This window comes from Narcine bancroftii, chromosome 9, assembly GCF_036971445.1.
Source record: "Narcine bancroftii isolate sNarBan1 chromosome 9, sNarBan1.hap1, whole genome shotgun sequence".
NCBI lineage: Eukaryota > Metazoa > Chordata > Chondrichthyes > Torpediniformes > Narcinidae > Narcine > Narcine bancroftii.
This window is the reverse complement of record NC_091477.1, coordinates 111,273,130-111,295,089: the sequence shown is the minus strand read 5'-3', so window position 1 is coordinate 111,295,089 and position 21,960 is coordinate 111,273,130. Positions and strand designations below refer to the sequence as shown.

General features: G+C 39.0%; 1 protein-coding gene across 3 annotated transcripts in view; it reads left to right on the top strand.

Moving 5' to 3' along the window:
• rasa2 (RAS p21 protein activator 2) overlaps window positions 1-21,960 on the top strand; it is a 136,535-nt gene that overhangs the window by 39,660 nt on the left and 74,915 nt on the right. For all 3 annotated transcript variants that reach the window (XR_011344330.1, XM_069897327.1, XM_069897328.1), the window contains exons 3-5: window positions 5,848-5,951; window positions 13,633-13,727; window positions 17,604-17,680. Coding sequence is in view for 2 of the 3 variants with exons in the window: in XM_069897327.1 (XP_069753428.1) it covers window positions 5,848-5,951; window positions 13,633-13,727; window positions 17,604-17,680 (276 nt within the window). In the remaining variant the exon portion in view is untranslated. The remainder of the gene's footprint in view (window positions 1-5,847; window positions 5,952-13,632; window positions 13,728-17,603; window positions 17,681-21,960) is intronic.

Here is a 21,960-nt window from a genome sequence, read left to right as displayed (position 1 = left end):
CGCAAAGAACAAAGTTTGCTGGTCTGGGTTATGTTTCATAGCCATTTAATTGAGAACACTGAAAGTAGATTAGCACTACATAATACTTGGTGGTTATCCCAGATGGTTTAATGTCTATATTAACACTTCAATGTCTGCTTGAACAAGCCATTCAAAGACCATGTGCGCAAGGAATGGAATACATGGATATTGAGTGCAGAAAAGTCATTTACAAAAGGTGGGGCAATGCTTGCTGTATCACTTGATATGCTGTGTAACTTTGTGTTCAAGGCATGGGATAAGATTAGAGAATGTGATAAAATCATTTAAAAAGAGCGGTATCTCTTGCGCAATTGATGGCACAGAAGATGATTTATTGTGGGACACTGATGGCGAAGCTGAAATTGCCTCAGACAGATACAGAGTATGGATGAGCTTGCTGCCATCGTTGCTTTGGACGATGATAACGAGTGATTTTGAAGGGTTCTAAATGTGTTGTTCAGACACTGATAGCGATGTTAAAGGGTGATAATTGTGTTTTTAATAAAAATCTAAAAAAAACAATATTTTTTTTTTGTTTTTCAATGGTCGACATATGCCTAATCAGTTTTTCAGGGTTCAAGTTCTTACACCAGGTCAGAGTGGATTGGATTTTGAGCTAAATTTAAGGACTCAAAAATATATCCGGTGTACAAGTTGAGTTTTTTTTGGGTTTCATGACTTGTACGCCAAAATTACAGTACTTCTCATCAGCATTCACAAAGGAAACAGATTTTTTTTGTTTAGAATTCAGTGACTGGATATGTCTAGTCCAGGTCTCCGTAAATAAAGACTAATTTCTCCAACAATATACAAAGAACATGCAGAAGGAGCTCAGCAGGTCAAGCAGCATCCATGTAAAGGAATAGACAGTTGACATTTTGGCTGAAAATAGTTCATCAGTATTTCCTGATAAAGAATTTTTGGGCCAAACCGTTGACTGTTTCCTTCTATGGTTGTTGCCAACCTGCTGAGTTTCTCCAGCACTTTGGGCATTGTTTGAGTTTTCTAGCATCTGCAGACTTCTGTTTGCCCATGAGGTTCTCCAAACCTTATTTCCAGGATCAGATGGAATTTATCCCCGACTGCAATGAAGTGAATACTGAAGCTTTGGATGAGAATTTTAAATCTCACTGGAGGACAGCAAACATTGTACTCTTTTGTAGTCATCATGAAAGATCCTGGTAGGAAAAGACCTGTGAGTCTAACATTAGTGGGAGGGTGAGGATTAATAATTTGAGAAATTGGAAACTGCTAAAATGACTTTGAAAAGGTAACGAAGTGCATTGATGAAGGCAGAGAAATAGATGTGATTCACATAAACTTTATTGAAGTCTTTGACAAAATCCTACTTGGGATACTGGTTGAAAAGGTTGGGGCCCCCTGGATCCAGGACAAGTCGGCACACTGGATTCAAAATTGGCTTGGCAACAGAATACAGAGAGTGATAATAGAGGGTTGTTTTTGTCATCTGTTTTGCTTTTTTCTTGCAAGGATTGGTGGTGGGCTCTTTGCTGATTGTAATGAAGATGAATAACTTGGATGTTGGTATGCAGGGAAGATCAGTAAATTCATGGATGATATGAAAATTGTTGATGGCATGAAAGGTGGTCTTAGGCTGTGGGAAGATGGGCTGAGAAATGGCAGATTTTAATACAGATGTACAGTACTGCATTTTGGAAGGACTAATGAGTTGAAGATGTATACAATGAATGTTAGCCATGGAGTAGTGAGGAACAGAGTTGGAGTACAAGTTCATAGATCCTTGAAGGTGGCAATATAGGTAGATAAATTGATGAGGAAGGCCTTGATTGGTTAAGATAATGAATATGGAAGTAAGTAGGCTATACCTCAACTTTGTAATGTGTTGCTCAAATCTCAACTAGAGTTCTGCATGCAGTTCTGAGCACCAAACTATTTGAAAGATGTGCAATCACACGAATCTATGAGGGTATGGATAGAGTTGACTGAAGGATACTTTTCCTCATATCAGAGTTAGACATAACTAATTCCATAAATTTTCTGCAAGGAAGAAGAGATTTACAAGGCGTAGAGTACCTGGAATGCACTGCCTGAGAGAGTGGGTTACTGAAAGCGTTTAAGAAATGTCTATATGAGCACTTTTCTAGAAATAGAAGACTGTATACCAAGTGCTGGGTGATGGGATTAATACAAAAGTGTTTGGTGTTGACGAGTTGAGTGAAATGGTCTGTTTCCATGTTGTATGATTCTATCATTCACCTTTATTGCATTGAGTTTACACATTGTCTTTGTGACCGTGTGGTTTTCTTCTATGTTCTATGTAGTTTGATGATTTGGTGGGCCTACAGGTCATTTTCCATGTTGTGTCTGACTGACTTTAAAAGATGATTGTAGTATTTAGTAGATATCATGCATAACTGAATGGGTGAGATCAAGAAATTTTCATATTTGGTAGCATGCAGAAATAGTAAGATGTTTGAGGGAGAGCATAACCACGACCTCCTGGTTGTGAGCTATATTTTTATTTTAGACATTCAGCCCACAAGCCTGTACCACCCAATTTAAACCCAATTAACCTACAGCCCCTGGTACGTTTTGAATGGAGGGAGGGGACCAGAGTCCCCAGGTAAAACCTATGCAGACACGGGGAGAATGTACAAGCTCCTTTTCGACAGTGTGGGATTCAAGCATCAGTCCTGATCACTGGTGTTCTAAAGGTGTGCTAATTGCTTTGCCATCTGTGCTGCCCCCTTTCAACTATTCCTTCATGAAGAGTAAGTTTATTTTCCTCTTCTATTCTCTTTATAGGAAATAAATATACCTTGCAGCATAACCAGGAGAAAGAAATAAAGTCAGATTTTAGTTAAATGTTGAAAAGGTACTTCAGAGGAGTATAATCATGAAATTTGAATCTAGTCATACAAGGAGATATTTGGGATTGTTAAAAGCTTGGGAAAAGAAATGTGCTTAACAACTTTTTAATAAGAAGGTAGAATCTCTGAATAAACTGGGTAGTTTGGGGATAGAATTTTAAAGCGAGATCCAGACTGCTGAAGCCTTGGGTGACAGTGATACAATGTGAGGCCTAGAGTGACGAAGGCAAGATGAGAGAGGTAAGGTGATGAAGGGTTTGAAAACCAGGTTGAGAACTAAAGCTCATTATTGGATCAAACTGGGTGATGTGTGACTAAAAGGTGGTGCAAAGGTTTAGGAGTACAAGATTTTGGGCTGGATGGAAGGCTGTCCAAATTAAATTATTAATAATGAAAGTAACAAAAGGCAAACATGATTGAAAACTTGAGTGATTTTTAAAAAAGTGGATGATCTTGGTGAGAGACAGATTTTTGTTTGCAAATTCATCAAATGTCCTCAGTGGATTTTCTGTGCATTTCACCCTGTGATTATCTTTTATTGATGTGACTCATTTTAATATGTGGAATCCATTACTGGACTTGAACTGTGTCATCGACCTTGTGCAGCTTTAAATAAAATATTCTTTGCATTGCTCATATTAACATTCTATTCCCATGTACAGACTAAGTTCTCCAACTGTTGAGTCAGCAATGTTAAACTCGAATGTGGTTATTGTTCGCAGAAATGGCAATGATTTTTATTTTGAAGTTTTTGGCACTTGAATGTTATGTTCCACTTGATTTCTTTATCCCAGTTGTGCTGCTGGGCATATTTATTTCCTATAAAGAGGGTAGAAAATAAAGCAATAGAGGGTGTGCCTGATCAGACATTTCCCTGCTAATCTTCTTTCATGCATTAAAAAAACCTGCTGGAGAAAGTCAGCCTCTGTGGAGGGAATGATGTTTTGGTTTAAGATCCTTCATCTGGACTGAAAGAATCAAGCTGGCTCTTCCCTTAATACTGGCTATCTCCCTTCTATTGAAGGATTCAGACCCAAAATATCAACTTCACTCTACAGATACTGCCTGATCCTCAGAGTTTGTATTTTGATCCAGATCCCAGCATCTCCAGACTCTTGGGTAACACCTTTCATGCTTCTACTTGTATTTGGTAAATGTGCAACCTTTCCTGTTGAATATTGTGTGAAGAGTTTGAGGCAGAGATGAAACCAAATACGCAACTGGATCAACATTCATCTGTTTTGTTTTGTTTTTAAAAAAAGTGGGAATAAAAATAGATATAAATGTTAAACTCATCTTTTGGTGTTATCAAAAAATTGGTTGCACAGAATTTCGAAGCTTTCGTAAGGTTAAAAAATCCTGAATCTTGGAGGGTGGATTATGTTAAGTAAATGCATGAGAGAAGAGGCAGGCTTTCATTCCTAACCAAAGCAACAGATGTGGAGAAGCAGGTGGTACATTTAGCTTCTGCTTTTTCCCTTTCAGTTCCTCCAATTATATTTTCCAGTGTAAAGTTGCCAAAGCCTTGTCCATTTACTGCCCAGTTGAATGATTAATGATGAAAATCATTTAGGGGACTGAAAGAGGAAAAAATGTCCAATTTAAAATCTGAGTGTGTATTGCATTATATCTATTCCATTAAATATAGTTTTTGTTTTTCAGTCTTCAATTTTTAAAACTAAAACTTTTATTGCATCAATTCTGTTTTTGTTTTGGAAAAGACTTGTTTATGCAAGTTCCTTCTAATTACATGCTCAAGCTAGAGACAGGAAAGGCAGTTTTATTAAAAAGTCTGTATGTTGCTGACAATGCAAAAGGGCCTGAAAGAATTTCTGCAGGAATGATGAGAAACTTGCCCAGATCCTTACTGTGACAAAGTACAGTTCAGGTTCAGCTTGCTTGCTGTGTTTGTGCATTTAACAGCTAACTTCAAAACATGAAGCCAGAAATATTTTCTTTTTGTTTGGAATTTGAATATTAGGAGGATGAGATAAAAATACAAAAATGTCAGCCTTTCCTGAATTAAGCAACAAAATTGTTACTTTTTGTGTTTTCTCTCATGGCTCAATTTATATTAAATGTTTTGATTTAATTTATTTGCCTTCTTCAGACTGTGTGGTTCAGTTGTAAAAACTAATTTCCTGTCATTTGTAAATTTGCAGGCTAATGGTACTGCTTGGATCAGTAATTATTACATTATAGTAGTGAAAGAAGTTGCCTGACAGGATTAAAAAAATTTTTTTTTAAAGGGGCAGTCAAATTCATCCATTAACACTTTGCAAATGCAATTGAGTTTGTGCATTGGAGGTTAAGTGTAAAAAGCACCCAGCTGGGAAATCAATCATCCTTTTGACTTCTGGTCAATGCTCCAATTTGTGGTTCTTTATTAATCCCTCATTTCAAGGGCAGAGTTCAATCATATGAGTGTAATACAATCACTTAAAAGGAGGGACTGGTGTGGATCCCAAGTGTTCCTTTTTGTTCTTTAAATTTTTCTGGCAAAATGTATATTTCTTGTGGGACCATTGACTGCATTTTGTGTTGTTTTAAGTTGCTTTGGGCAAGCATCATTCTAAGCGTTTTTCAAAACATTTGTTGACGTTTTAATGTGAAAATGGAATCCTGTGCTTTGATTATAAAGGCAAAGGAGGAAAAACCCAACACCCAACCCCAACCCACCAATTTTCCCCTGCAGCCGCTGCAACCGTGTCTGCCTGTCCCGCATCGGACCTGTCAGCCACAAACGAGCCTGCAGCTGACGTGGACTTTTACCCCCTCCATAAATCTTCGTCCGCGAAGCCAAACCAAAGAAAGAGAATGTTTAAAAATATTTCATTCAAATGTTATGGATACCTTTATTTATGGAAGGAGAAGGGATGAAATATTCAGTATTATTGATAACATAATTACAACTTTATGTTTTATTTGGCCAGGATTTATTAAACTTGTATTGCAACTGTTGATTTCCATGCAGCCCCTTTTACGGTGAGGACTTTTACTTTGAAATCCCCAGAAGTTTCCAGTATCTCTCCTTTTACATTTACGACAAGAACTTTTTCCAAAAGGATCTCCCCTTTGGTAAGTTGATGCTACCATAATTTGCCATGATACTGTGTTTATCCTGACCGCCTAGAATTGTTCTTGCAATTAATTGCTTAGAAAAAGAATAACTGTGGTGTTGCTGCACTTACTTCAGGCTCTGAAGTTGGAATCCAGATGGGTGTGCGGATGGGCTGGTTACTGACATGTGGCCAAACACAAAGTCTATGTCTGATAAAAGAAATGTGTACTGTGGATGTGGTGAGGGCTGGGATGGAAACATGATCATATTTGAATATTCTTGTGGCTCTGATTTGTATCCTGGTTGTGTTAATATCTTGGAATAAAGGTGTAATATGTATTTAAATATTATTCTGAAAATGTCTTGTGGGTCCTTGAATGCTACAAGAACTTACACAATTAACCCAGTAGCTTTGGATCTGGCTCGTACCCAACTTCCTGCACCTTTCCTCAGACCTACTGGCCCTTTAGTTGGTTGCAAGCTCAAATCCAGGAAGAATTGTTTATGGGCAGTGATAATTGTGGTAGAGAAGCAAAGTGGCAAATAGATTAATGATTTTTTTTGTGTGATTCTGGAGTCTCTTTCACTAAAAGCAATTTTGCTGTAATTGTTCATACTGCTTCACAAAATCTAATGCAATGCTAAAATTTTATGGCTGTGATGGGTATATTATATTTTATATTATATAAATATGTTTTTAAAGGAGATAGATTGTGGAGATTTAGTAGGTCACAAACACTTCACAAAACAGATCTCATTTAAAATGCAAGAGTTTTGCTGAAAGTTAGACATTGAAGCACCAGTGATTTGCAAAAAACTTTGAAGAATCCCTATGCAGATTTCACAAACAGATGTTGATTGGACTGATGCCATGGAGTAATGGACTATTGTTTTGAAAGCAACAGATGGACATGTGATTCTTTGGAGAGAGAATTCAGTTTTGCAGTAGCTTTTGAGATTGGAACATGACAAGTTGGCAAGCTGTTGAAACTCAATTTTGAAGACTAGTTGTGAGTTTTGAGTTCAGCCTATTCAAAAGCCTTGTGGTCTTTACAAGAGGAAATGGCTGGCTTGAATGTTTCTCCTGAAATAAGGGAAACAAGAGGAACTCAGTGGTGACCTGGAAGAAGCGGTTATCATTTTGAAAACCCTGATGGGGTGAGTTTCTTCGACAAGGCACTGAAGTGAATGATGGAAGTAAATCAGTTTGTGTGTATGTATTCACCGAGCAATAAATCTCTCTCTGAGCCTTCCTGAGTCCTCTGGGCCCGTAACAAATTGGGGGCTCTTCTTTTCTGTTTAAATATTTGGGATCTTAAACTTAATGGACTTTTTATGATTTATCAGTTGGTTTTTCCAAGCTAATTTAAATAAAGCTTGTGGGTGGGTGGGAAAACAGCAGCAATGGATGTTAGTACATTTTTGTTACAACCATCACCTTGAGAGGAAAAATAAAGAGGAACTGATGGTCATTGCTAAGGAATTAAAGCTGGCTGAAGTCCAGCATTGGATGAGGAAAATACAAATAGAGAGGATTATAATGAAATATTGTATAGGTGAGGGAAAAATTTTTGAGAAAGACTGACAATTTTCTGGAGGATAGATCTGATGAATTGGAGTAATTGAGGGTGGTAGAAGAAAGAGAGAAATGGAAGTTTGAGGCAGGAGAAGCTGAGAAATGGAGGATATATGTGATTTAGCTGAAAAATGGAGGGACAATGTTGAAAGAGACACGGTTTCAATGAGAGAACATAAAAATTGAGATGGTGGGAGGTAATGGAATTGAGGCTATTACTCCTGAGGAGAGGTTTTTGTCTAGCAGAGAAGTAGATCTGGTTCCTCCTTTCGATGAGGGAGATATAAATACATATTTTCAACTTTTTGAAAAGATTGCTCTGAGCTCAAGATGGTCAGAAGAAAAATGGCCTCTTATGCTCTAAAGTATATTGAAGGGAAAAGCACAAATTGCATCCTCTAGTTTGACTACAGAGCAAGTGGCAAATTATGATACCGTTAAACAAACAGTATTGAAAGATTGAGTTGGTTCCCGAAGCATATAGACAAAAATTTAGGTGTTTGGTGAAAACATGGAACCAATCTTGTATGGATTTTGCTGTAGGAAAATCTGTATGTCTTGAGTGTTGAGTAATGATTTTGACAGATTAAGAGAATTGATATTAATTGAGGAAATTAAAATGTGTGTTCCAAATGAGATTAAATTATATCTGGATGAGAAAGACGTGGGGATGTGGCTACAAACAGCTAGGTTAGCGGATGAATATACCCTGATTCACAAAAACAAATTTCAAATTAGTAAGCCTGTTCAGAAGGTTAATGTGGAGCAGACTAGTAAACCTGAAATTATGTCTAGGAAGAATGTTAAGAGAAAAGATGAAGGTAAGGTAGGAAAGGACAAAACTGCTGGATTTGTTTGTCACTTTTGTAAGAAACCGTGTCATGTTCTTGCAAATTCTTTTTGTGTTGAAAAAGAGATGAGTAAAGGAGGTATTACCAGAAGCATTTATTCAGACAGTTAAATTTAAGGAGAACAGACGTTCCATACCTGGTAAGGGTGTTATGGATGTATTCAAACCTTTTGTGTCGGAGGGCTTGGTTTCAGTTAAAATTCTGGGGCTGCCGAGTTACTGTTGTTGGAGAATGTTTTCAGTCTTGATCAAAAGACAGACACAGTCTCGAGAGATGACTTTGATTAGAGGTGTTGGAGGTGAGGTAGAGTCAATATCTCTTCACAAAATAGTGTTGAATTTAGAATTAGTTAAAGGACCTGTTGTAATAGAAGTTATTTCAAAGTTACCCATGCAAGGAGTCTCAGTTTTATTATGGAATAATTTGGTGTAGGATAAAGTTTGGTCAGTATTGAGATTAACAAATAAGCATAATAAGGATGAGAGTGTTGAAGATTGTGAGATAAATCCTGCATGTGCTGTAACAAGGTTACATGGGGCAGTGGGATCAGTGTGGGTACCAACACGGGGCTATGGGGAGAGAGTGGGACAGTGGGATCAGTGTGGAGACCGACACGGGGCTATGGGGAGAGAGCGGGACAGTGGGATCAGTGTGGGGACCGACACGGGGCTATGGGGAGAGAGTGGGATCAGTGTGGGGACCGACACGGGGCTGTGGGATCAGTGTGGGGACCGACATGGGGCTGTGGGGGGGGAGTGGGACAGTGGGATCAGTGTGGGGACAAACACGGGGCTATGGGGAGAGAGCAGGACAGTGGGATCAGTGTGGGGTCCGACACGGGGCTATGGGGAGAGAGTGGGACAGTGGGATCAGTGTGGGAACTGACCTGGGGCTATGGGGAGAGAGTGGGGCAGTGGGATCAGTGTGGGGATCGACACGGGGCTGTGTGGAGAGAGCAGGGAAGTGCGATAAGTATGGGGACAGCCCACGCTGGACGGCCCATAGCTGATAGGCCGAAGGGACAGGAGCCAGAATTTGCTCTGAGGCTCCTCCCATGCAGCTGTCCCTTTCAGATAGCCAGCGCTGCACTCTCAGCGCTGCCATCTGACGACCATTCCACATACCTGAAGAAGCATTTTGAGGATTGGGTGATTTTGAAGAGTGCCTATGGAGACTTCTCAACTAACTGTTAATTGGACTGATGCTGTGGAGTAATTGACAATTGTTTGAAATTAACAGATGATTGAGTCTGGAGCCTGAAGGGGGGTGGGGGGGGGGGGGTGGTGGTGGTGGTGTGGTTTTGCAAGCAGAGAGAGAGAGAGAAAAACATGTGATTCTTTGACTAGAGAGGATTCATTTTTGCAGTGGCTTTGGAGTGGAACATGGCAAGCTGTTAACCCCATTTTGAAGATGAGTTGTGAGTTCTGAATTCAGCCTGGTGAAAACCCTTGTGGTCCTTACAAGAGGAAATGGATGGCTAGAGTGTTTCTCCTCAAATAAGGGAAGCTAGGAACTCTGTGGTGACCTGGAAGAAGGGTTATCATTTGGAAAACCCTGATGGGGCAAATTTCTTCGTCAAGACACAAGTGACACACAGTTTGTGTGTCCGTCCAATGAGCAATGAATCTCTCTCTGAAACCAACAAGAACCTTCCTGAGCAGTAACCAATTACCTTTGAACACATAGCTTGGTGAAAATTCATAAATGTTTAATTCTGTGAACAGTTTAAGAATTGCCTAATACCTGTGAACTTGGAGAAATAAGTGAGAAGTGAGATTGGACTGTGAATCAAAGAACTTTCCTGAACATGTACACATTACATACACGTGCACTTAGAATTAGAAGGGGGTTAAGTTAATAGTAATAAGTTAGTTTAATCCTGTTTTTATGTTTAAAGAAAATTAAAAGTAACTTTTGTTTAAATAACCATTTGTCGCTACTGGGTTTTGGGGACCTCTGTGCCCGTAACAGTATGGAAACAATAATTTTAAGGCCTTGAGGCTTCTGAACTCTGGAGGTACACAGGGCTAGCATATCTAATGTGACATTTCTAAGTGATATAAAAGTTTCTGATGGAATTCATCCATGTAAATAACAAGCTCCATGGTCCAGAGAAACACAATCTCATTTTTTACTATACATTGCAATGTTTATGGTATGAACAACAAATAAAAGCGACTTCACTTGACAAGTTTAATTTCTATGGCAATGAGTATGATGTCTCTGATGTATCAAAATTTGCATTAGGTGGAACTATATGGGTTTTTTTTTCTAGTTTGGAACAATAGAGTACTTTGTAGTAAAATATAAATTAAAGCTAAATTTAACTAATAATGGAATAATTAGTTATCAAGGATGATTCATTAACCATTTTTGGATGAGCATTGTGTATGACATACAAAACAATGCAAAAATGTTAAGTGAAGTGCTTTTGTGAAGTGATTAATTGGAAATGGAAAGTCTTAAGATAGGAAAAAGCACGAGGAGTGAATCAGTTTAAGAATCAAAATATTTTTTTAATGTTCAGATATTGTAGGAAGGGACCTGCTTCCCCTGACACTTCATATATAAACACAATCCTGAGATACTTGCATGCAGCAGTTCTGCAATTTCATTGTGCGAAGCACACAGCGTGTGAAGTGCAGGAGCAGATAAAGATTTTAAAATTTAAGGAAGTCATTGTATTGCCTAATGTTAATTTGGTTACTTGTGGTTAAGGAAATGGGCAGTGCCTAAATTTGTAAGAGTCCACTCAACAGCTGTCTATACAAAGGTCATATAGCAATGGAAAAGCTCCGACAACGATCAATATTATACAGTAAGAGTTTCTTTTTAAACAATCTACAAAAAATGTCCAAAATCAAAGGTTTGGAAATAAACAGCAGTGTCGTTAGTATTCTATAATTTTGTTCTGCGTGGAAGTAGTAGCTGCCATTGATTTCCAGTTCGGTGCATGGCTGTAAGGGCTAAACCTTGGCTGTTGTAATAAAATATAATTTTATCCATTGTATAAAAACTTGTATAGATTTTTTGACTCCAAAACTTGTATTTCTCCTTTTCTCTCTCCCTGAGTTTTTTTTGCCAGGGCATCAGTGTTGGTTGTTTCTTCCTGTTGTCATGAAGCCACCCTCCTTGTTTCAAGACACTGAATGAAGAAAGAATGAATAGTTAGCAGAAGATGCCAAGTTATAGGCCACATCTAGTAGTAGGAAGAAGATGCCAAGTTATAGGCCACATCTAGTAGTAGGACATGTCGACCTTTCCTTGCAAATCATTAATGGTTTCAATAAGAGGTACATGTTTTGAAAATTAACAGAGAGACCTAATTTGGACATTTTAAAGTAAAATTGTCAATTTAAAGTTGCCATCAAAAAATTGAAACTCTAAATGTCTTTTTTGCATCAAGACCTGGATGATCAATTGATGTGGCAGGCAATATTTGTGTCTTACAAATACTAGACAATGGTAAGTTTTCACCAAAGATGAGACTTGTGACTGAGCTTCGACATTACCATAATCTTGTTGTCATCATCTGTTTAGAAGGAAGAATTGACGAGAAAGTGAACTTGACCACACACACACACAGTACCTCAAGGAATAGAATATTCTTCACTTGCTTTCATGAAAGCAACTTGAGTAACACTTGAAGATCAGCATTATCCAGGGAAAAGAAACCATTTACATCCAAATTCCACAACTGATTCAACCTCCCCACCAACTACATTCAACCTAGTCTTGTCCCAATGTGAGACCCTTTTGGACAGGTTTGCATAACTTTTTGGAAAAAGTTACAGAAATTGCTCCTCTCCAAAGTCCTGATCTATTTTTATTAGGAAATATTGAAGGTTTAAGCCCTGAATTGAAACTATCAATTTATCATCTGAAATTTGTAAAATTAGCGATAGCAAGGAAACTTATTGTAATTACTTGGAAGTTGGACATATCTTTGTCTATGCCAAGGTGGCATGCTGAAATTCAAAGTTGTATTCCTTTAGAAAAAAATACTTTAGGAAATAAATACTGTTTTTACACATTTGGTGCCCATCTACCCAAATAATGGGATTAAATTTGTAGTGATGTCCTGAACCCCTCGTCCTGTGGGATTCTCCTATGTATGTTTATATTAGAACAGATGATTTGTACTGGACCACATCTCACTTTTCTTTCTCCTTTTCTATCTATGAAGTTTTATTTTTTTCAGTTTGTATATCATTCTTAGAGGGGGTGGTTGGGAGGGAGGGGCTTTTGGGGTGGGGTATGTATGTAATCAATTTGTTCTTTTTTGATACCTGTAGTATTATAATTATAGTTACTGCATGTATGGAATATTAAACAAAATATTAAGAAAAAGAAGCAAAGGGAGTTCCCTCAGAGTCACCGAGAGTCCGTGGATTTGCCTCCTGCGCTTCCACAGCTACACAGAGTCCAATCCAAACCATCAGCAGCCCAAGCTCTAAATCTCTACCTCTGATACGATCAGGAACCCTTCAGTGCCCATAGCTCCCTCTCGCATCCTAGTTCTGATACCTGGTACCCCTTCAGCCAGTATTTTTTATTTTTATTTTAAGTGCACCGTTCCCAGAGGCACTGCAATACTGGGTCGATGCGTGGAGTGCACGGAGCAATCCCCTATTCCAGCCAGTATTGAGTCAGTCTCCAGCAGTCCGTAGCCTTGTGTGAATCCCTCAACCACAGTCACCAGCAACCTGCAGCCTGAGTAGTTCCTCACCTCGAGCCACCAACAGCCTGCTGCCTGTGTGTTTCTTCAACTGCATGACCCCTCCCTGTCCCGCCGCTGTGGTTACTGTCCTGTGGATTGTTTCCTCTGCTTCTCCTTATCAAATGGGGAGGGGGGGGTGGTGGTCTCTCCGTTTTCTGGTGCCCTGCACTAGTCCTATGCTTCCCTGGAGTCTGCAAACCCTCGTGGCTGCTGCTGACCATAAGCACCGCCATCTTGGGCACAAACCCTTTTAAAAAAAAGACAGTTCCATTAACAGGCAGTTTTTAAGCCTGTAAGGAGCTGACGGCAGTCGAACTGGGCAGTTGGACTCCACGAGAATGCTGTGACTCTGTTCTTGTTCTTCTTATACAGCTGCTCCAGCAGAACTGTCATTTTGGATTGGTGCTACACATTGAATCAATTTTGACAGGGAAGCTTTAAAAGTAAATCAAATGTTTTCTGCTTAAATATTCTTGAATTTCATTTTGTTAGTAGTTTCAGTATTTTATAATTTACTCTCTTTCAGTATTTTATAATTTTCTCTCATTCAGGTAAAGTATCCATTAGGAAGGAAGACTTGTGCAAGTACAACTGCAAGGACAGCTGGTTTGCACTCCATCTTGTTGATGCCAACTCTGAAGTTCAGGTAAATGAATCTTTTCCCAAATGCTTTTAATGATAAGCATTTGTGTTTTTATTCAGACTTTGATTAAAACTGAAAATAAGGTTGTAGCAATTTGTAAAAAAAATGGAGGGAGATGTCAGGAGGAAAGATTTTCCATTTTTATATATATATATTCCTAATGGACTCGATGTTCTCTGGTACCTCGCCTTAAGTGCCAGTTCTTCATGCGCAACAGATTATTTCACCATGGGATAACATTATTGCTGTCTTTTGGCCAAATCGAGTTGTTTAAAATTGGGTGTTTACCATGGAGAATCTGTTTAAAACTTACACCTGCTTGCAGCCTGCAGTGACTTGGAGACCCATGGGCTATTGTATTGTCCATTTCTACAAAGTTAGATATTCAGAAGGTCTCACTTAGATCTTGTCTGTTAACTGTTCTCAGCTTATTGAATCATTTTGTGCTTTGTCAGATTGTTTAAAACTCTATATTTTGCTGTGACATTATTGGCCGAATTTTTTAGCCATTCTAATGGACATTAAATGCTAACTAATCTTTAAGCCTATCCATTTTATTGATTTCAACAGTGCTTTAAAATTTATTATTAAATGTTTTACATTTAGCAAACTAGAATTTTAATTGAATTCTAATCATAAAACAATTACAGCATAGAAACAGGCCAACTTGGCTCTTCCAGTCCACGTCGAACGCTTACTCCCTCCTAACCTACACTCAACCATCACCCTTCATCCCTTTCCCATCCATATACACAATTTGTGCTTAAAATGGATACACAGAAGGAAATTTAAACATTGAAGAAAGCTTGCCAGATTCTGGACACACAGGTCAACAACAATTAATGTTTTATTAGTCATTATTGCAAAGCATGCTGCTATAACCGACATCATTGATGCAATATTGCTACCATTGCTGAAGCATCGTTATTTCTACTTTCATCTATTCATTGTCAGTTTCATTTTGTAAGATTCACTGTGATTTGTGTTTTTGTACAAAATACCATTTTTACTTGCCGCCACTATGCGAGATTCGGAAAACTTTCCCTTTTGCTTTATTATAGCATTAAACTATTTTTTCCTTTGTTGTGAGAATCATGTGTTGGTATAGGTTATCTCATTCCATTTTTTGGAATTGCTTTTTTTTAAAGCAATAGGCACAATAATATACCTTGGCAGACGAGGACGAGAAGAAATTTAGTGGTTATGAATGTCTGGCATGTAATATTTAAATAATAATTGACAAAATATAATATGGCATTCAAAGTCAGAGACTGGATCAGCAATCTTAATCTTTCAAATTTTGTTTGGTAAATCCATAAAAACCTGTGACTAATTTTAACTTCCAGATATGGGCAGAGCAATCACAGAGAGAATTTAACCCTGATTAAACGTGAGTGTAAGCACTTTAGGTGGAATAAAAAGGAGTAGAGCATACACAGGAAATGAGGTACGGACATTGAGACAAAGGACCTTTGTTACCTAATATCATGCTTAGATTTTAGAGCTGCATTGAGTCAGTGGAATCAAAAGATTATTGCAAGATTCTGCTAGGCAAAACTGGGCAAATCCATGTTAGATTAGATTCAACTTTATTATCATTGTGCAAAGTAAAATACAAAGCCAATGAAATGCAATTAGCATCAAACCAGAAGTTTAAAAAGTAGTGCTATATACAAATAATAACATGCAAATAAACAATGATAAAGAATTGATAGTACAAGTCCAGTACCACTCAGTGCTGTGATTTAAGGTTCAGCCGGGTCACAGTCTCGAGGGTTTTGGGGGGGTGGGGTGGAGAAAGCTCTTCTTGAGCCTGCTGGTTTGAGAGTGAAGGCCTCTGTAGCGCCTACTGGATGGGAGAAGAATAGAAAGTCCATAATTTGGTGTGATGCATCCTTGATGATGTTCTTCGTCCTGCCCAGATAGCATTCCTGATGGATGTTCTCAATAATTGGTAATTGGATGCTGATAATTTGCTGGGCAATTTTCACCATCTGCTGAAGTGCTTTATGAATCGATATGAGACAACTGCCACACCACACTGAATGCCATAATACGGCTCTCAATAGTACAGTGGCAAAAATCCATCAGTATCCTGGGACGGATGTGTACTTTCTTCATCCGGTTGTACCTTTTTGATCAGTATGGAGGAGTTCAGGGACCAGGTGAGATCATCATAAATGTGGACACCAAGGAATTTGAAGCTTGATACATGTTCCCCCACAACTCTATTGATGTAAATTGATACTGTGACATCAATATCCTTGTACTTGTCATAAAGGGACAGAAGTTTTGATGTAAATAGTTTGAAGTGTTTAAGACAACTATATTTTGCAAAATAATGATGACTTTAATTGTGGATACAAAATGGCAGGCATGCTGTTGCATAGAATGATGTGCTAGAATAGAGCACGTTAGAATAGTTATGGGGTAAAATATGTCTTTAAAAGAGATCATGGGGTTTTAATTTGGGTTGCACTTCACAGTAACACTTCACAAAAGACATATTTAAAATGCAAGAGCTTTGCTGAAGTGAGTCATTGTCACTTCATTGTTATTGTGACATTGCAGAGATGATGGAACTGCTTTGGAGGGGACTTCAAAAGGAGTGCAAATCAACATTATGTTCAATAATGTCCAGGTGCAAATACAGATAAGATCTTTTCAAAAATTGGGTTTGGAGCCTTGAGAGAGGTCATTTGGTTTTTACAGGCAGAGAGAGGAAAAATAGATGATTTCTCTTTTGGAGAGAAAGAGAAGTCAGTTCTACAGAAGGAGTAGAGGCTGCAAAATTACAAGCTGGCAGGCTTGTTGAAAACTCCATTTTGAAGACAGGTTGTGAGTTCTGAGTTCAGCCTGTTGAAAATCCTTACAAGAACAAATGGATGGCAAGAGTGTTTCTCCTGAAATAAGGAAAACAAGAGGAACTCAGTGGTGACCTGGAAGAAGAGGTTATCATTTGGAAAACCCATGATCGGGCAAGTTTCTTCAACAAGACACTGAAGTGACTGATCGGAGGAAATCAGTTTGTGTGTGTCCAACAAGCAACAAATTTCTCCCTAAAACCAGCAAGAACCTTCCTGAGCGATAACCATTTATCTTTAAGCACCAGAGCCTGGTGAAATTTCGTAAGTGTTAAATTCTGTTGCCAGTATAAGAATTGCCTGATACTGGTGAACTTGGAGAAGTGAAAAGTGAATGATTGGACAGTGAAACAGAGAACTTTGAACATATACGCATTACATACATATCATCATGGCCCATCCCTTTGCGAGTGAAGATGCACACGGTGCCTTGTAGCTCTTCTGCCCTCATAGAACTCTTTGTAGTTGTTGGCACATTGTGATGTGCCACTGTGAATTGCAGAGCACCATGCCGTGTGATTTTTTTTTGTGAGTCAATATGGTTGACATGGAATGACTGGAGATCGCGCTTGATTACGTCTTTGTAGCAAAAACGTGGGCGGCATACACGTGCTTAGAATTAGAAGGGGTTTGTTAATAATAAGTTTAAAATTGATCTTGTTATGTTTAAAGAAAATTAAAAGCAACTTTTGTTAAAGTAATCATTGTCTTGCTGAATTTCTAGTGCTGCTGGGCTTTGGCGTCCTCTATGCTTGTAACAGACTAGATTCATAAAAATATGACGTGCATCTTTTCACCTGTGGGAAGCTAGGGAAGAAATTGTTTAGTAGGATTTTTTTTTATCAGGTATGAAATAAAATGCAAAATACTATACATTTTTATGAGATCATCAAGAAACATCAAGACTTGTAGATTGAAGTACTAACATTTTGGGTCAGAAGGATGGTCAAATGTAATGTTAATTCTGTCCGTTTTACTGCTTTAATAAATTTCTACCTTTTGTGTTTTCAAACAGGGAAAAGTTCATCTTGAAGTTAAGCTTAATGAACTTATAACAGAAACCGGAATGGTTTGTCAACAATTAGTGGTACAGTGAGTATAATTTGAGAGAATGACTGATAAATACGGTATTTACTCCGTATTCATTAAATTTGCTCGCTTTTGCAATGTAGTGCCATTTTCATTCTGTCTAATAGAATATAGAACATCACAGGAACAGGTCCTACAACCCATGATGTCTATGCTGGATGTGATGTTAAACCAGATCTGTTACTTGCACATCATTCATATTTCATAATTTCTTCCATAGTGATGTGTCTATCTCCAGTTCATTATCACATGACCGTACAAATACAACCAGATGAAACATAGTTTCCGGACCATGGTGCACTCACACTTTTACTTTTCTCATGCAGCACATAATAATCACATGCATACATAAAAATCTAAAATAAATAAATATTCTGGATTAATTTACTCAGTTTAATTAATAAGGGATCCAAGGTTGCAGGATCATTCTCACAGCTTGTAAGAAGTTATTTCCCAGCCATGCAGTCCTGATTTTAATGCTCATGCACCTCCTTCCTGATGGTATAGGTCAAAGATACTGTGTAATGGATAATAGAGATACTCCATAATGCTTTCAGCCCTATTGAAGGCATAAGCATACTCCTGCTGAATGTTGCCAGTAGATAAAAGGGATCCTGGCCGTTTTAATGATCTCTGTATTGATTTGTGATCCAATGCTATGCAGCTACCATACCATACTTTGATGTGGCCAGGCAGGACACTCTCAATTATGCTCCTGTCAAAAATATGGTCAAGATGAGGGTTAGTAGTCTGATTCACTGTGCTCTTTTCTATAAACTGCTGGCTTCTACTATCCTTCCATATCCTATGTATTTTATTTTTCAGATACATCTCTTATTTATAGTGATTAATTCCTGTCTGTAATGGAACATTGATATTAATATAGTTTGTGAGGTTTCCAGTTCCTGTTTGCAATTCATTATTGGATGAGCATGATGCTGAAACAAGCCAATAAAGAACCCAACAATGAAGACGCTGTTTACATCCGGTACCGCACAGATGGCAGTCTCTTCAATCTGAGGCGCCTGCAAGCTTACACCAAGACACAAGAGCAACTTGTCCGTGAACTACTCTTTGCAGACGATGCTGCTTTAGTTGCCCATTCAGAGCCAGCTCTTCAGTGCACGATGTCCTGTTTTGCGGAAACTGCCAAAATGTTTGGCCTGGAAGTCAGCCTGAAGAAAACTGAGGTCTTCCATCAGCCAGCTCCCCACCCTGACCACATCTCCATCGGGCACACAGAACTCAAAATGGTCAACCAATTTACCTACCTCAGCTGCACCATTTCATCTGATGCAAGGATCGACAAAGAGATAGACAATAGACTCACCAAGGCAAATAGTGCCTTTGGAAGACTACACAAAAGAGTCTGGAAAAACAACCACCTGAAGAAACACACAAAGATCAGCGTGTACAGAGCAATTGTCATACCCACACTCCTGTTCGGCTCCGAATCATGGGTCCTCTACCGGCATCACCTACGGCTCCTAGAACGCTTCCATCAGCGCTGTCTCCACTCCATCCTCAACATTCATTGGAATGACTTCATCACCAACATCGAAGTACTCGAGCTGGCAGAGTCCGCAAGCATTGAATCCATGCTGCTGAAGACCCAACTGCGCTGGGTAGGTCACGTCTCCAGAATGGAGGACCATCGCCTTCCCAAGATCGTGTTCTATGGCGAGCTCTCCACCGGCCACCGAGACAGGTGCACCAAAGAAGAGGTACAAGGACTGCTTAAAGAAATCTCTTGGTGCCTGCCACATTGATCACCGCCAGTGGGCTGATATCACCTCCAACCGTGCATCTTGGCGCCTCAGTTCGGCGGGCAGCAGCCTCCTTTGAAGAAGATCGCAGAGCCCACCTCACTAACAAAAGACAAAGGAGGAAAAACCCAACACCCAACCCCAACCAACCAATTTTCCCTTGCAACCGCTGCAACCGTACCTGCCTGTCCCGCATCGGACTTGTCAATCAACAACGAGCCTGCAGCAGACATGGACATACCCTTCCATAAATCTTCGTTCGAGAAGCCAAGCCAAAGAAAAAGAAAAGAAATAGGAGCAGGAATTGGCCATCTGGACCATCGAGACTGCTCTGCTGAGTTTGGACTTAGCTCCACCTACCTGTCTTTTCTCCATGTCCTACAATTCTCTTAATTAAAAAAAAAAATCTAGCTGGGCCTTGATCATATTTAATGAAGCAGCCTCTACTCTGTGGAAAAACATTTCCTTCTCATCTCCATTCTATATATAGCTTGAGGCTATGTCCTTTAGTTCTAGATTTTAAGGTTGAATCTTGAATACTTCTTGCCTGCTAGTGAGGCCTTACTATAAATAGCCTGTGATACATACTAGCAAGAGTCACACTTGAATTATGGACGTGTGTTATTGCAAGTGCCTGTGAGTAGGATGAAGTGTGCAGTTAGTAGCAGTACAAAAGAAACCGTTTCTGTTTTATATAATGCCTAACTGTACAACTGTCCAGAACTGTACATTTTCTTTGCTCTGTCTGCAATTCTTTACGCATGAATTTTCAAAAGAACATAGCATCCAGCATATTAAACGATGCATCCCACCATGGTCACACATTCTTATTCCGCCTCTGGGCTGAAGATGCTTGAGTTTGAAAATGTACCTCTAGATTCCAGGACAGTCTTTTTGTTCTCAGACTCTTAAATGGAGCTACCATTAGTACAAGATGATGCCTGTTTACCAATACTCTTCTCTTTAACTCTATCCTGCATTTTTGGTTTTCTTGTGAAGTTGTGATTCTATCCTTGAACTAGCCACTGTACAATGCCTCATTTGTCTGGATAGCAAGCATAATAGGTTTTCATGATACCTCCATACATATGACAGTAAACATTTCATTACAATTCTATAAGTTACCAAGGTTGTAACTGCCATGAAACTTTGTTTAAGTGGCATGGATAGCATAGCAGTTAGTGCAATGCTGTTCCAGCATTATAGAACCGGGTTTGAATCCAGCACTGGTGGGAGTTTTTGTGTTCTCCCCATGTCTGTGTGGGTTTCCTTTGGGTGTTCCGGTTTACTTCCATCCTCCATAAAAACATACTGGGGGTTATAGGGCCATTGAATGGCACGGGCTTGTGACCATTCTCTATGTGTAAATAAAGTTGAGCCTTTTGAAAGATTGTCCTCTGGTGGAAATGTTTTGTGGATAAGTTGTGTGATGAGACTGCTCTGTAAATTTCCTTGTTCCAAGAATGAGGGAAAATCTAACTTGGACCTACTGAAAGCACTCCAGTTTCACAGTGATCAGTTTCATAAGGAATATTTTTAAAATCAATTGTTATTCTTGCAACACTTCAGTGTTATTGTTAGGACGAGTCAACTGACAGTGATCCATCTCTGTCCAACACCACCTATTCAGGCTTGCCAATTCAGTTTCCAAATTGTTTGTACTTTCCTACTTTGCCAGATAAGAGAGGTACCACCACATCATTTCATAACTCTAATCCATAGAAATGTCTCCTTGTTAGATATTGTGTATTCTGCGACTTGATCTCCTTGACTTTCTTTGATGGAGAATGCCACAAACTCTTCACCCTCTTCTGCTTATTATGTTGATTGGGTAATAGGAAGGACTTGCTGGAATTTGAAATAATTGATTATAGTACAGACTTCAATTTTCAGAACTTTGTGAATGTGCAATGTACAAATTTATATGGCTTAATCTTTGTGGTTTTGCTACTGGAGAAATTATTTTGTAATAAGATCTGGTGCAATACATATTCATGGCTTCTGATATAACCAATGAAGTTGTATTCTGTTCTGTGATATCTGCCCAAATTTCCACAATATTGTTGGAATTAAATGAAGCATATATGAAGTGCGCACATTGTGTTATTAGATGGATGAATAAAGAAGCATTGAATCGCAGATATGCCAAACAATGCCACAAATTGAAAGCAAGAGTTTCCATTGGCATATCAGATATACAACCAACTGTGCCTTGAAAGATATTTTAAATAATGAAAATTAATTCTATAAATTGATTCTGTTATTGGCAGGGCCCCTGGGAACCCCCAAACCCGACTCTACCATGGCTATCCCCAGCCAATGCCACCGCTATGTCCCTCTGCCTCTTTCCTTTTGTCACTTCATACTCATTTTTCTCCCTCACACCACTCGTTCCTCTCCTCTTTCCTCCACCCCTCCTGGAGCCCCATTTCCTCCCATCCCACTGACTCCCTTAAGCTCCACCCTCCTCTGATCTCCTTGACCTCATCTTCATTAATTGTGACAGGTCTTCACTAT